We start from the raw sequence: 12,804 nt of genomic DNA, 5'->3' as shown, positions 1-12,804 counted from the left end.
AGGTGCCAGCACAACACCCCTCCAGCTCTAGAAGTGAAATCTTTTTAACCTGCTCCTGCTTCCCCTTTGCTAGCAGCTTTGCTGAACCTCAGATCTGGCCTAAATTATCTCAGCAACCTGAAACAGCAAGCCTAAAACGAGAAGCACGGAGCACAAGAAGGAAAGGGGAAAAGGTGCTAAATCCAAATGTCCCCGCTGGGTCTTTGTTTCTTCTAAGCACAAAGTCCCTGTGAGAGACCTGGGACGGTATCCCAACCGCTCGCAGCCAAAGGCTGCTTTTTGCATGCAAAAGGGCTGCAGTCAGTAGCTATTTTCTGTTTCTGATGAGGTGCCTCCTCTCTCGGTGACAGGGAAGGAAGCCAGCCAGCCTTTCCCACAGGGCAACGAGCAGCTCACGCCAGGCTGTCACGCAGCAGTGGGGTAGGAACAGCTGCTCCAGAGCGATGTCAAACATGCTGCTGCCATTACGCAAACCTCCACAGACCCATCGAGCATCAAAGCCCTATTTTCCAAGCAGACCTTTCTTTGCTTTGCTCCGTACGTAAGTTATTCTTTGTGGCAGCTATCTTCCCTAAAGATAGGTATTTAGATTTAGCTTAAGATAGTACCATCCAGGGCTGTCCAGACGACATCTGCGCCAAAGATAGCAGGAATTTATCTTCAACAGCTTCGTTTTACAGCTGGTGGGCTACTGCAGACCGGGTTTGTCCCTTGAACCAGTGAATTGTGCTGAGAAAGACCTCCTTTCCCACAGCTGCTCAAAGCTTCAAGTCCAGCCTGCCAGCGCGGGATACCCCAAACAGTACATTTCTACAGGCAGGGGGTTTTGTTGGATTTTTTTTTTTTTTCCTGCGAGAAGCAACACACCTAGTGATTACAAGAGGAAGAACGGAGAAGACAGTTCACGTGTCTAGCAAAATGCCACATGCCATCCTGAAAAGAACAGACAGGCAAGAAAAGCAATGAATATCCGATGTGCTCCTACAGCTAGGGCCGCTACAAAGCAGCCAGTGTTTTTATTGCTAACAGTCTTATCGTGAGCATTAGCAAGAGGGGCAGATGGGTGCCTACTAATGGGCTCTAATACTTTATACCCTCAAGACTAATGGACAGCTTTTACAAGACTTCATTTCCCCACCCCCACCACACACACTGAAATAAACCTTGGATTATATCCGAGTTACAGCCCATCGGGTCAAGGCCGTGCAGCTGGAAAGCAGCAGACTCTCCCTAGAATTGCAATCATGATTCACGGTGTCATTGCCTTCTCCTGCCTGCCAGTTTCAGAAGAAACTTGCTTTTGTGGGACTAAACCAGCTCTGCAGCACTATTAATTTGCAAATGGCATTTTAGTGGACGCAGTCAGTAGTGAGCAGAAAAATAGCAGCTTATTTACTCCCCATGTGCTTTGCTGACAAACAGGTCCTGCGGAGAAGATACAGCTACCAGAGCAGGAACAATTCTACTCTAACACAGATAAAAACTGTCAACTAAACTCCAACTGCAGACCTCAGTGCCAACAGAATAAAGAAATCCCAGCAGGATTTCTACATTCCAGATGGCATCTGGATGGACTGCCAGACACACAGCAGCTTTCATTTAGCACACTAACTATGTTTCTTTAAGCTACCTCACTTGAATAAAGAGAAATTGCAATGTTCATTTTTAAGACAGATTTTAGAGCCAGCAGCAGAACAGGTGATTATGACTTTTAAAGTGGTGTTTTGTTTTTTTTTTTTTAAAACACCATAATTACGTTCACTATGTTCAGCTTTGTTCACTCTTTTCAAGAGAGTATTGCAGGAAGTTCAAACAATGTTTTTCCTTGTCTAGTCCAGCAGTTTTCTACCCATGATACTCTTACAGAAACAAATACTGCACAGTGGTGGTTTAGAGACATTCAGACAAGATGCAAGCACAGGGTGAAACATGGCCTGTGCTGCAAGACAGGAGCAATAGTCATAGTACCATCCCCATAGTGAGCTCTCAGCAGCGCTTTTTTTTAAGGCATAAACTAAACAATGAATAACTTTGAAAGCTCTTCCCCCAAGACGTCGCTCTAGAAGAGGTGTGACCAACCCACGGCCCTTGAACTCATTCCAGAGATTCCTACACCATGACAATGTCCCACGTGGAGCAGAGTCACCAGTATCACTGCTCAGGAAAGTTCGTCAGCAGGGTTTTGGCTGAGGCCAAAATCCTCACACCCATCCAGGCCAGCCTCATTCCCCAGCAAGCCCCTGGGAACCCCTGGAAAAGCTGACTGGTGCCTGCAAACCACTCCAGGCACCTTCACCCCTCAACTCATGAGATCTAAATGCCACATCTTGTCGCTGCCCTGCTCTGCACCCACAGCAGCGCTGCATTTCCAGCCTCCTCCTTCCCATCCAGCCAAGAGCAGCCGTCCCGACCAGCCCCAGCCGAGGGGCACAACACTCTGGAGAGCACCCAGCTCTGGCGAGGCATTCTAGCTTCACGCTCATGGAAGACTGTGCCAAAATTATGGTATTCGCTAGCCTAAAAAACATGGCATGGCAGACACAGCTTTACACAACAAAATAAATCCTCCATTAAAAATAATTATGCTGCATAATGCTGTGCAGGATTACGTGTCACTGGGCATTGACACCTCTCCCGTATTCTGAGCTCCTTACCAAACATTTTACTTCATTAAAACATAAACAAGGGAACAAATCATTCACTGCATTATAAGCCAACACTACGTGGCAAAACACAGGGAAGCGTTCTGGCTCTTGTCTCATTGAAGAAAGATCAGATGTTTGGCACCTTCGAGTCACTTCCACTCACAAGGTGACACCTCAAATTTGTTTCAATGCAAAGCCTGAAAATACTTCAAAAAAACCCCTGAAATAACCTTCAAAACCATGCAGTATTCATATTTAAAGTTATGCTAACCAGTGAGCAAACTAAACCCGAATCTCAATACTCAGCTTCAATTAGGGCAACAAAACATTAACATCCTTGCTTACACCAAGCCAACACCTAATTTGAATAGAACTAATTGCACTTGCACACTTTGTATTTTAGTTTAAAGCTTCATCAGTACAAGGAGCCCTTATGATCATGCATTTACCAGTTCAGAAGGAAATTCACAGGGGAGAATGCCTGCTTCTGAACTACCATAACCTCCTCTGAAACAAGGGTGATAAAAAAAATATTTAATGTTCTCATAAAGCTAAACATGCATGTATGAACTGTGCTTTTGCATTTGCTTGCTGACATCTCCCATAAGTTCTTTCAAAGAAAAACAATTTGGCATTATCTTGCAAATATCTTTATTACAATTTACAGATTAGTTCTGAATAGCTTTATTATGTACAGAAATATAACTTTAGATATAAAAACCCAACTAACTTGACACAAATCAATTAAAATCTGTATAAAGCTGATGTTGAAGGTCTTCTAACTTTCTCTAAATTATATAAAAATAAAATCTGATAATTACAGTTTTGATTTAAAGTTCAACAAGTGTTATTTTTACTGTCTCAAAGCACTTACACATGTACACATCCTGTATGACCATTTTAAGATGTTATAGGGAAAATGGTGACAAGCAAGCTGAGCTTGCTTTTAAAATTATGTTTATGGTGATGCATTTAGTGTTAATTTCCTATCACCTTACATTGGATACTTTGAAAACATGAGGCTTGACAGGGGGAAAAGCTTACCCAAGCAGGTATGTTTCAGTGAGAATCAGCAGTGTTAGAACAGAGTGCTTGATACACTGCAGGTTGGAAAAAAACAATTTCTCAAATGTTAGAAGCACTTTGGAAGTAACAGTTTTTAATCTAGTTTACATCCAATTTGTCAATTCTGTTCGTTTCCAGCTGTAGTCTTTTCCAAGCCTCTGCAAACAGTGGATCAGTATTTGCAGGTGTTAATTCACACCACTCTAAAGCTTCTTACAAGCACCAGTAAACCAAGTGAGTTGTCCAGAGTAACTGAAGCACCAACAAGTTCTCCAAGATCGAAGAAACTAGGAGAGTAATGGAAAAATGACTACAGTGTATTTTACCATAAGCAATGAACAGCATTTTTACTTATCAGTCACACTTGGACCATAAGTCAACAAATTTTCTATTGTAATTCTACATTTATCACCCTGTGTGCTTTTTCCTAAACAAAGAAGCAGAACACCTGTTATCAAATATGATACAGGAAAATGAACTCCTAAAAATTAAAAGTTATTTCACAGGATTTGAAGGCATGATTAGAATTACAATCTTACAACTAATATTATCTTTTGTAGGAAAGGAAAATCCCCCTTTTTTGTGCCATGGGGATGAAAAATAACATTGCTGCATTGCTTTCAAGTAGCCAGTCTGTAAGGCTGCCTGAGTTTCAGCCGTATTTTAAGTTTACATGACAACTCTACTGTAGTTCACAGTTAACCCTCTGAATTTCATAACTGTAACAATTCTAACTTGTAGCAGAGAAAGGTAATTTTTAAATTCAAAGAACATACTTCATGCAGTAAGAATAAAGTATAAACCCAATAACTCTGAAATTTGAGACAGAATTGAGATGGCACAATCAAGCAGAAAATTCAGTAAAGCTCCGTGAAGCTCTTTTCTCCATTATCTGTAATTTTATTTCAAAGTAAAAACTGAAGTCATTAATAAGATGACAATTCTGAAGTGTTTTTAGGTTTCTCCCTTACAAAAGGGAAACAATTCTAGTCCGCTGACTGAACAAAGTAGCAAATCATTTATTCACGCAACTTCATGCAAACAGGTAAGAATTCTTTGATGTTTGGTATTCATTCTATCGCTTGACCTCATACCTGCTTGGATAACAGCCACACAACATCCTTCGGGTCCAAACACATATCCAAATGGTGCTGCTTTTTTATTTTGACTGAAACAACAATTAAACATTTTAAGTTAGGAACATAAATAAGGAGTGTTTTCCTTCTACCGAGGACCTCAACATTCAGACCCCAAACGTGAAATGTTATTTTGGTACCAGATGAACAAAAGTGCAGACGCATAGAGGTATTAATACTGGCTTTTGGTAAAGAACACAGCAATTTGTAGCCTTAGATTTCCATAAGTCAAAGATAATTCTCATTACAAGTACCAGAACAAGCATATTGGATACAAGAAATATGAAGAATCCTGCACTTCAATCCATCTTCAGAAAGCAGAATCAATTACAGCAAAGTTACTCTAAGATTAACTAAAGAACTAGGGGTTAGTTCCCTTTGCGTGGCTACCTAAATTCAAACTATCAGCCATAGCCTTGATACATACCTTGAAGCTTTAATTATCGATCGGGATGAGGCCTTTCATCACCCTGAAAGCAAAGGTTTGGTGCGCAAGCAGCCAATACCCTTTGGAACAGTACTGGGTAAAGGTATTATTTAAATAAAGACAAACCAAAGGGCTTGTAGTGCACCAGAGTTCCCCTGAATCCCCCAGTGTGCTAGACTGAAATATTGAGACATCAAAGCGCTACATAAACACTCAAACATTAGATTACATGCAAAACTGCGATCTTAAAAGGAAGGAATAAACTATCTGCTTCACACAGTAAAGTTAACGTTATTAGCTAAACAAAATTGAGACTTTTGTACATGTTAGAGAAAATGGAGAACCACAAGAAAGTAGCAAGTACCTCTAGAAACTTTAAATCAAAACTGCAATAACTAGGTTCTGAGCCCCATAAATATTTCCTTCAAAATAGGTTTTGCTTTTTCAAAGTGCAAAAATCCAACTTAATAGTCACCACTTCTCCACATACGGCAGACAAGGCATTTTTGGAATGGATTTAACCTAAAGCAGTCTGTTTCTCAAGTGTTACTTAAAAGGAATGCAATTATACCATCCTTACCCTTGATGATACTCAAAAGATTTCGTCTGGATATCAAAATGGGACACACAGGTATATTTGTTGGCTGAATACCAAACTGGGAAAAAAGTGTTAAATCCCACTTGTCTCTCCATTTCAAAATAGCACATGCAGCTGCCACTTCTTGTTTTGAAGATGTTCATGAGTGCTTAGGGTCACACAACTACCATATCTTTTAAGGTGCTAGAAAGGATCAACCCTCTTGTAGTAGGTTTCTTGGAGTCTATTAAATACTCTTTGTCTATGCTCTGTTGTGAAGCAGTATCCTATGGCTTCTTCTGTTTCTTGGATACGTTTCTGGAACCTGCATCCATCTCGTGCAAGCTCTTCCCAGGGTCCTTTACGATCCTCCTCACTGCTTATGTAATACTCAGTAACTTTTTCAAGGAAGGTCACCTGGAAAAGACAAGTCATTTAGTAAAGCATTAGCCAAACACTCATGCAAAAGGAGCTTAATATTTATTTGCACATATGATTTTTAGTTTTAACAGAAGTTACTAAACATCTAAAATAGCAAAAAGCCTCAGATATGCTACCAGGTCATGCTAGGTCTCTGCACTACCCGGGCCAGAGTATATTTAACTTCTCAGCTTTAAAAGCAACCAGTTGCTGACTTCCCCCTCTACCAAAAGTAGTGCTCAAACTACTACAGGCTTTCTAAACTGCAGCCCAACAGGCCTCTTTAGGCTGACGGCAGATCAAACAATGTTCCCTGTGAAATAACACCCTCCCCAACATCAGTACTGGGTTATAACCTTACACAGATACAGTTCAAGCAGGTTACTCAGTAGGACATGCCAGGACACTCACTCAAGGCTAGAAATATGCTACCGGCCAACATCTCCGATTACTGAAGCTTACATAATAAAAAAGAAGAATCATTGTTCTGTAGAGTAAGCAATCATGTGAGTCAGCTTGTACTTCAGGAAAAGGAACTATGCTACATGTAAGGAAGCAACAGTCATCGCTACGTGACTGGAACAAACCCATCTATTTAGAGCTGCTATCAAATTCCAGTGATCTAAGCTCATGCAACGAAATGAAGTCAAAGTCATGGCACTTTAAAATACGTATGAAAACTTTCACTCTTCGCTATTTTTAAGAACTATTAAGCTATTTTAAGAAAACAAAGTAACTTAGAGGCTCAGGATCTAAACTTCACAGTATTTATACTATTAGTATACTAAGGATTTAAGTCTTTCTGTTATCAAGCAATAAGCAAAAGCCACACTATTTCAGGTTCCTACTGAATTATGTATTGCTTTTCATTTACCTATACAAAAGGCACAAAACTGAAGGACAAACTAGCTACCTGTCAGCATCCATCAACTCTCAGACTAGGACCAAATCTTGAAGACAAGCCAAACACTGTCATTACAGATGACTCCACTGAAGTTGCTGCAGGACAGCTACTTCTGCAGGTCAGGAAAAAACATGGGGAGGTACAAAAAAAACCAAACCACCTTGCTGCACCATTCCTATGTGTTATTAACACAGAACCCTGGTTTCACACCCAGTTCATGCTAACACAATGAGGAGTGTAGAGCGAGATTGCTTTTTGTGGTAGAGCCATCTTCCAACCTTCACAGAAAACATGAAGATAACAGTTACAGAAGAGGTGACCTACAGGAATAATCAGCAGTTGAGGATACAGAGCCACAAGAGACCATGCAAAAGCAACCTCCAGAATTCATCTAATTCTAGTGCAGCTATCCCAAATTACTGCTGAGCTCTCTGTGAAAGCAGAGTCCTCGCATAGTGTCAATGCATTGCTAACTCCTAAGTGAAGCAAAACGCTCCCAGGTTTGATTGCAGGATGCCAGATAGAAAATAGCCTTGAGCAGGACGAATGACTTGGAGGATTTCCTGGGAACACCTTGGTCACTGCTTGGCAACCTCTGCTCTGTTTTGCAGACAGACCTAATTAAGCATCTGCTTTCAAGCACATGGAGCTGTTACATCAGCTTATCCCTTTGCGAGTTGCTACCTTACATTCTTTTTACATCAGTCTAAGACACCCTTGGGCCCAATTACTGGATTTTGTAACATCATGTGAAACATTGCATCTAGATCATCGTTCTTTCACCATGTCAATAGATTACAGAGTCTAACAACAAATTAGTCAAAAAATTACTGCTGTTAAGTCTACATCCCTGGCGCAAGATTTAGGTCAGAACAGTAGGAATTTACACCAGGGCTCATCAGTGCTACCTCGCAGCACTTCAGACAGATGCTGTCAGTTACAAAGGACCTCTTGCAGGAGCTGTTTAACTTTTGATTGTTTTCCATTTAGATTAAAATATAATAGTTTGTCCTGTGTGAACCATTAAGTCTGTAAACACCACTCGCCCTAGCAAAAACAGGTATGAAGTTACCTCCAAGCCAGGCTCCCAATTAAAGGAGAAAACAAATCTCTCCACCTTAAGAACACTAAAGCAAACATTATAGAAGTTTTCTATTTTGACAACTCGTTACACTAGTGTATTACCCTGGGACTTGGTATCACAAGCTATTACTCATACAAATGTTTGAAGTATCAGGCAAGACTCAGACATTATGCCTGAAAAGCCATCTTGTGCATCTGTAGCATCGCAAAACTTACGAGAGGACGAATTTGTTTGCTACTATTTACCTGAATCCTAGCACATGTATTATAAGTTTTTTAATGCACAAACTCCTCATAAACACATTACATTTCCAGTTTGTGCTCAAACGCCCAGTTCCAGATTACATCTTTTTTATAAACAACTGCTGAATTATAATAGTCTCTTAAATGGAAATGGGAGTATTACTATACTTTGTAGTTAAACTTCAGTGGCTTACTGTAGCATGTGTTAACCTGCAACAGAATTCTTCCTACTCCAAAAGACATTTGTAACTCAAGCAGACCTGTCACAAGTCCTAAAATGTTTACAATCCTTTAAGTCTCAATTACGCTAGGCATATGCAAAAGTCCTAAAATACTTCATCAACATTATTCGTAACAGAAACAGGTACTTTCCAAAGGAAAAACTTAACACTGCAGTTCCCATCTGTTTCTCCAGTGACAAAAACTACATTATGACACAAATACGGAATGAAAACTACATCTTAAAAGGGAAATTTAACTTCAGGTCTAGAAAAGAAATTTTAAAAAATTATCTGCCTTGTGTCACTGAATTACAAAATCTACCATCACGTGTAAAGGATGAGGCACACTCATTCCAGTCAAATAATTAGACCATAAGCTCATGGAGGCATGATCTGCCTACCGCTGTGGCTGGAATCCTGGCACAAGTGACCTCACCCACTCGCACACTGCTTGATGCAATGTGGGTTTGTTGTTTGTTTTTTTGTTGCGTTTTCTTTTTTAGCACCCCCAAAACAGAAACATAAACAAAGGATATACCTTTTTCCGCTTGGTACTTCTACATTCCTCACCAGAAAGAATGCCATGCTGCACAAAGCCAGTGACCCCACAGTTATGTTTTTCCAACTGCACCCGACAGACAGTTAAGTGACTACGCTCAGAAGTGCCCAAACTTGGCCCCTCTACTCCTTTTAAACCAGGCTTCCCTTTTTTCTCTGCTGTTTGAAAGGCTGCCTTGAAATTTAAAGGATTATATGGATCATCTGAGGTACAGAATGAGTTCCAAAGTTTCAAGTTTTCTGCCTCATCCACACTGCTACAGTCCCACTCATCTTCCTCTTCAGAACTAGGATGAGGAGAGCCTGAGGAGTCCTCTGCCCACGATGAATCTTCCTCCTCCTCTTCTTCCACATCCGACATATCCTTTCCCGGATTGCTGGAAGATGTCTGGATGGTGGCTGTGAAGTTCTGAGGATTGTATGGATCCAAACTGTAGAAGGAATTCCAGAGATGAAGCCTTTCCCCGTCCTGGCTACCGGTGTCTGAATCTGAGGGGAGCCCTTCGCTATCAAACCCATCGTCATCATCATCCCAGTCTTCCTCATCATCCACACTCTCCTCCCCACTGGAAACTCCCCCTATGATATAGTCTATTAATTTATTTGCACAGGCAGGTCTGGCTGAAACAGGAAGGTTTTGCTCTATTTCGGAGTCCTCATCGTCCTCTTCAGTCGAGGATTCCCTGTCAAGTGCCCCCTTCTCAGCTGAACCCCTTATCCCCCCCTGCTCCAAGGGACCACCTCCAGGTTGTCTCCCCAAGTCGTTCGGCTCCTCGGACCGCTTCAACTCCCCAGCATCGCACTGCTGCTCCCGCCGTCCCCCGACCTCTTCTTGACAAACGCTCTTATGCTGCTGCTGCTCCTCCTCCAGGCTGTGATAGCCGTGGTCCGGGTCTGGCACGGCCAGGCCACTGCTCGCCAAATGCCACCGCTGGAGAAAAGCCAAGCGCTTGCTACGGAGGAACTCGGCCTCCGGCAAGCCGCCCCGGGCAGGGCAGCCTCGCCAGGCCTCCGCGGGGACCTCGGCTCGCAGGGGCTGGGGCAGATGGCTCTTCCCGGAGCACCAAGCCTGGCCCTGCTCCGGGGCCAGCACGAACAAGTCCACACGCGGTACGGGGAAGGACACCAGGCTGCTCCGCACCAGCCCGGTTCCCCAGAGGCCCGGCGCGGGTTCCATACCACCCTCTCGCCCCTTCTCCAGGGGCTCCTCCGGCCACGGCAGACTCTCTTCGGCCCAGTCCAGCGAAGCGGCCGGCTCCGAAAGCAACAGCAGCGGCTGGGGGCCCTTGGCGGGCGCCTGCCCGGCAGCGGGGCAAAGGGCACTGCTCAGCGCGGGGCCGGGCAGCAGCCGATGCAGCAAAGCGGGCAGCGGGGAGAGGAGCTGCGACATCAGCCGCAGCCAGGAGAAGGGCGGGCTCGCCTGGGGCGAGGCGCCTGCGGGGGCCGCGCTGGGCCCGGCCAGCTTAGGCCAGGCCGCGGCGAAGCCCAGCCGGGCTCGCCCCAGGCCGGGGCCGGCGCGTTCCCGTCCGCTCGGCTCCATGAGCGGCGGCGGGCAGAGGAGGCTCTTCAGCGTTCCCAGCGATGCGGTCGGACCTGCGGAGCGGCGCTCCGTCGAGGGGCTGCGGGGAGGCAGGCGCGGCAGGCGGCGGGCGGCTTCCCTCGGGTACTCGACTCCATCCTGCTGCGGGCGGCGGCACAAAATGGCGGCGCGGGGGCGAGCGCAGCGCCTCAACCCTCCCACCTCCTCAGCGAGCCCGGAGGGGCGGGGCGCGCCAAAGGCGCAGGCGCCCGCCCGCCTCCTGACCGTCACAGCGCGACGCCGCCGCTCATTGGATACCGGCGCGGCGGTGCGAGGTCCCCGCCCCCCGGGGGGCCGTCGCAAGGGCGGAGGCCCCGCCCCTCCCTCCGCGTGGGGATTGCATCAGCCGGAGGGCGGCGGGCGCCGCGCCGCAGCGCCTCCTCTGGCCGACTCGACTGGGGGGACCCGACGGGGGGGACCCGACGGGGGGGGGGGGGGACCCGGCCCCAGTCCCGACCCGGGCAAGGCCGCCATCAGCCGGGACAAGGCGGCCAGGGGCAGCTGCCCGTTGCCCCAGAGCCCACCAGCCAGCTGCCTTTTGCGGCCGCGGGGCTGCTCCAGCCGGCTGCCCGCCACCCCCCCCCCCCCCCATTAATCAGCCATGTGTGGGCACGCTTTGTCGGTCCATGGAGGGGAACGATGGCCGAGGGGGGATCGATAGGGAGACGAGCTGAGGAGGCCGGGGTCCCTGCGTGTGCCGACGGGACGGTGCCCAGGGACCGAGGGAGCCGCGTCCTCGTCCCCCCAGGACTTGGTTCCCTGGGCTCTGCGGCCGGCAGAGGTGCGGGCAGAGGTGTGGGCAGAGGTGTGGGCAGAGGTGTGGGCAGAGGTGTAGGCAGAGGTGCGGGCAGAGGTGTGGGCAGAGGTGTAGGCAGAGGTGCAGGCAGGGCCCACGCGCCACCCCATGCATTTAATCTCCTTTATTTTCACGTCACCATGTTACAGGCAGGAGGTCTCGACCGCAGCACCGTGCCAGCTCCAGCAGCCCCAGCTGCCGGCGGGGCCAGGCTGCTCCCCCCCCAACTCCCCTCCACCTCCCGCTAGATACAATATTTAAAACTTTTAATATAAAGGTTAAGTTCATTATTCTCGATCCTGAGAAACATTTTGTCCGTTTACGGAGCTCTCGCTGTAAACAAAGCACCACAGGCACCAAGCCCGCACCCCGGCACAGGCGTTCCCCGGCTCTGGGGCCGGATGGCAGACGAGGAGACGGATGTCCCCGCCGGCACGGGGATGGGAATGGGGGGCCGGTGGTCCCCTTCCCGTGGCATCGCGGGAGGGGGGGGTCAGCCATACAACCCTGCCCCACCGCTCTCCTTTGGGAGCGAATTCCCCAGGATGGGAATTGCCCGGCTCCAGGCAGGCAGCTCCTGGCTGGAGATGTACCAGGGGCTCTGCGGGTACACGCACCCCCAGCCCACAGTAAACCTCCATGACGCCTCCCCTCTCCTCTCCGCCTCGGTGCCCGGCTGCACGCTACTCGTTATTAAAAAAAATTAAAATACAGATATCCCAAAGGAAGAAATACCCCCCTGAAACGCCCCACCGGTCCTCCCTGCCCCTCCCTCCCCACGTTGCTCCCTTGACACAAGGTAAACTTAAAAAAGAAGATGCCTGCGGCAGTGCCCATAGGTGCCCACTCCCTACAGGCACATCCCAGGGTGGGCAGAGCCGTGGCGGTGACGCTGTGGGTCCCCAGCCCCGGCGGTGGGACCTCAGAGGGTGCCGTGGCCGCGGGATCCCAGGGCGAACCAGCCCATCTTCTCCTGCGCCAGGTCGAGGTCCCGCAGGCGGATACCGACCTCCCCGAGGAGGATGTTTTCCCAGAAGCCTTCCTCGCTCAGCACGCTCAGGCGCAGCTCCCGCTGCTGCAGGTCCCCCCTGGGGATCCCGTCGTAGACCAGCTGCAGGGCAGAATGGGGCAGACCCTCAGCCACAGCCCC

General features: G+C 47.1%; 2 protein-coding genes across 3 annotated transcripts in view; both read right to left on the bottom strand.

Annotated features, from left to right (window-relative positions):
- Window positions 1-3,279: 3,279 nt before the first annotated feature.
- Window positions 3,280-12,132, bottom strand: PPP1R15B (protein phosphatase 1 regulatory subunit 15B). Its single transcript, XM_069771849.1, has 3 exons — window positions 12,023-12,132; window positions 9,260-11,078; window positions 3,280-6,267 (listed from the first exon to the last, which is right to left on the bottom strand). Exons 1-3 carry the CDS (start codon window positions 12,130-12,132, stop codon window positions 6,055-6,057), a joined length of 2,142 nt encoding a protein of 713 aa, XP_069627950.1. The 3' UTR covers window positions 3,280-6,054.
- Window positions 11,764-12,804, bottom strand: part of PIK3C2B (phosphatidylinositol-4-phosphate 3-kinase catalytic subunit type 2 beta) — a 24,798-nt gene continuing 23,757 nt past the window's right edge. For both annotated transcript variants that reach the window (XM_069770719.1, XM_069770720.1), the window contains exon 33: window positions 11,764-12,765. In XM_069770719.1, coding sequence (XP_069626820.1) covers window positions 12,577-12,765 — 189 coding nt within the window. In that variant the 3' untranslated portion in view covers window positions 11,764-12,576. The remainder of the gene's footprint in view (window positions 12,766-12,804) is intronic.

The sequence above is a fragment of the Haliaeetus albicilla genome, chromosome 26, assembly GCF_947461875.1.
Source record: "Haliaeetus albicilla chromosome 26, bHalAlb1.1, whole genome shotgun sequence".
Taxonomy (NCBI): Eukaryota; Metazoa; Chordata; class Aves; order Accipitriformes; family Accipitridae; genus Haliaeetus; species Haliaeetus albicilla.
The sequence above is the reverse complement of the archived record's forward strand: the minus strand, read 5'-3'. Positions and strand labels throughout refer to the sequence as shown.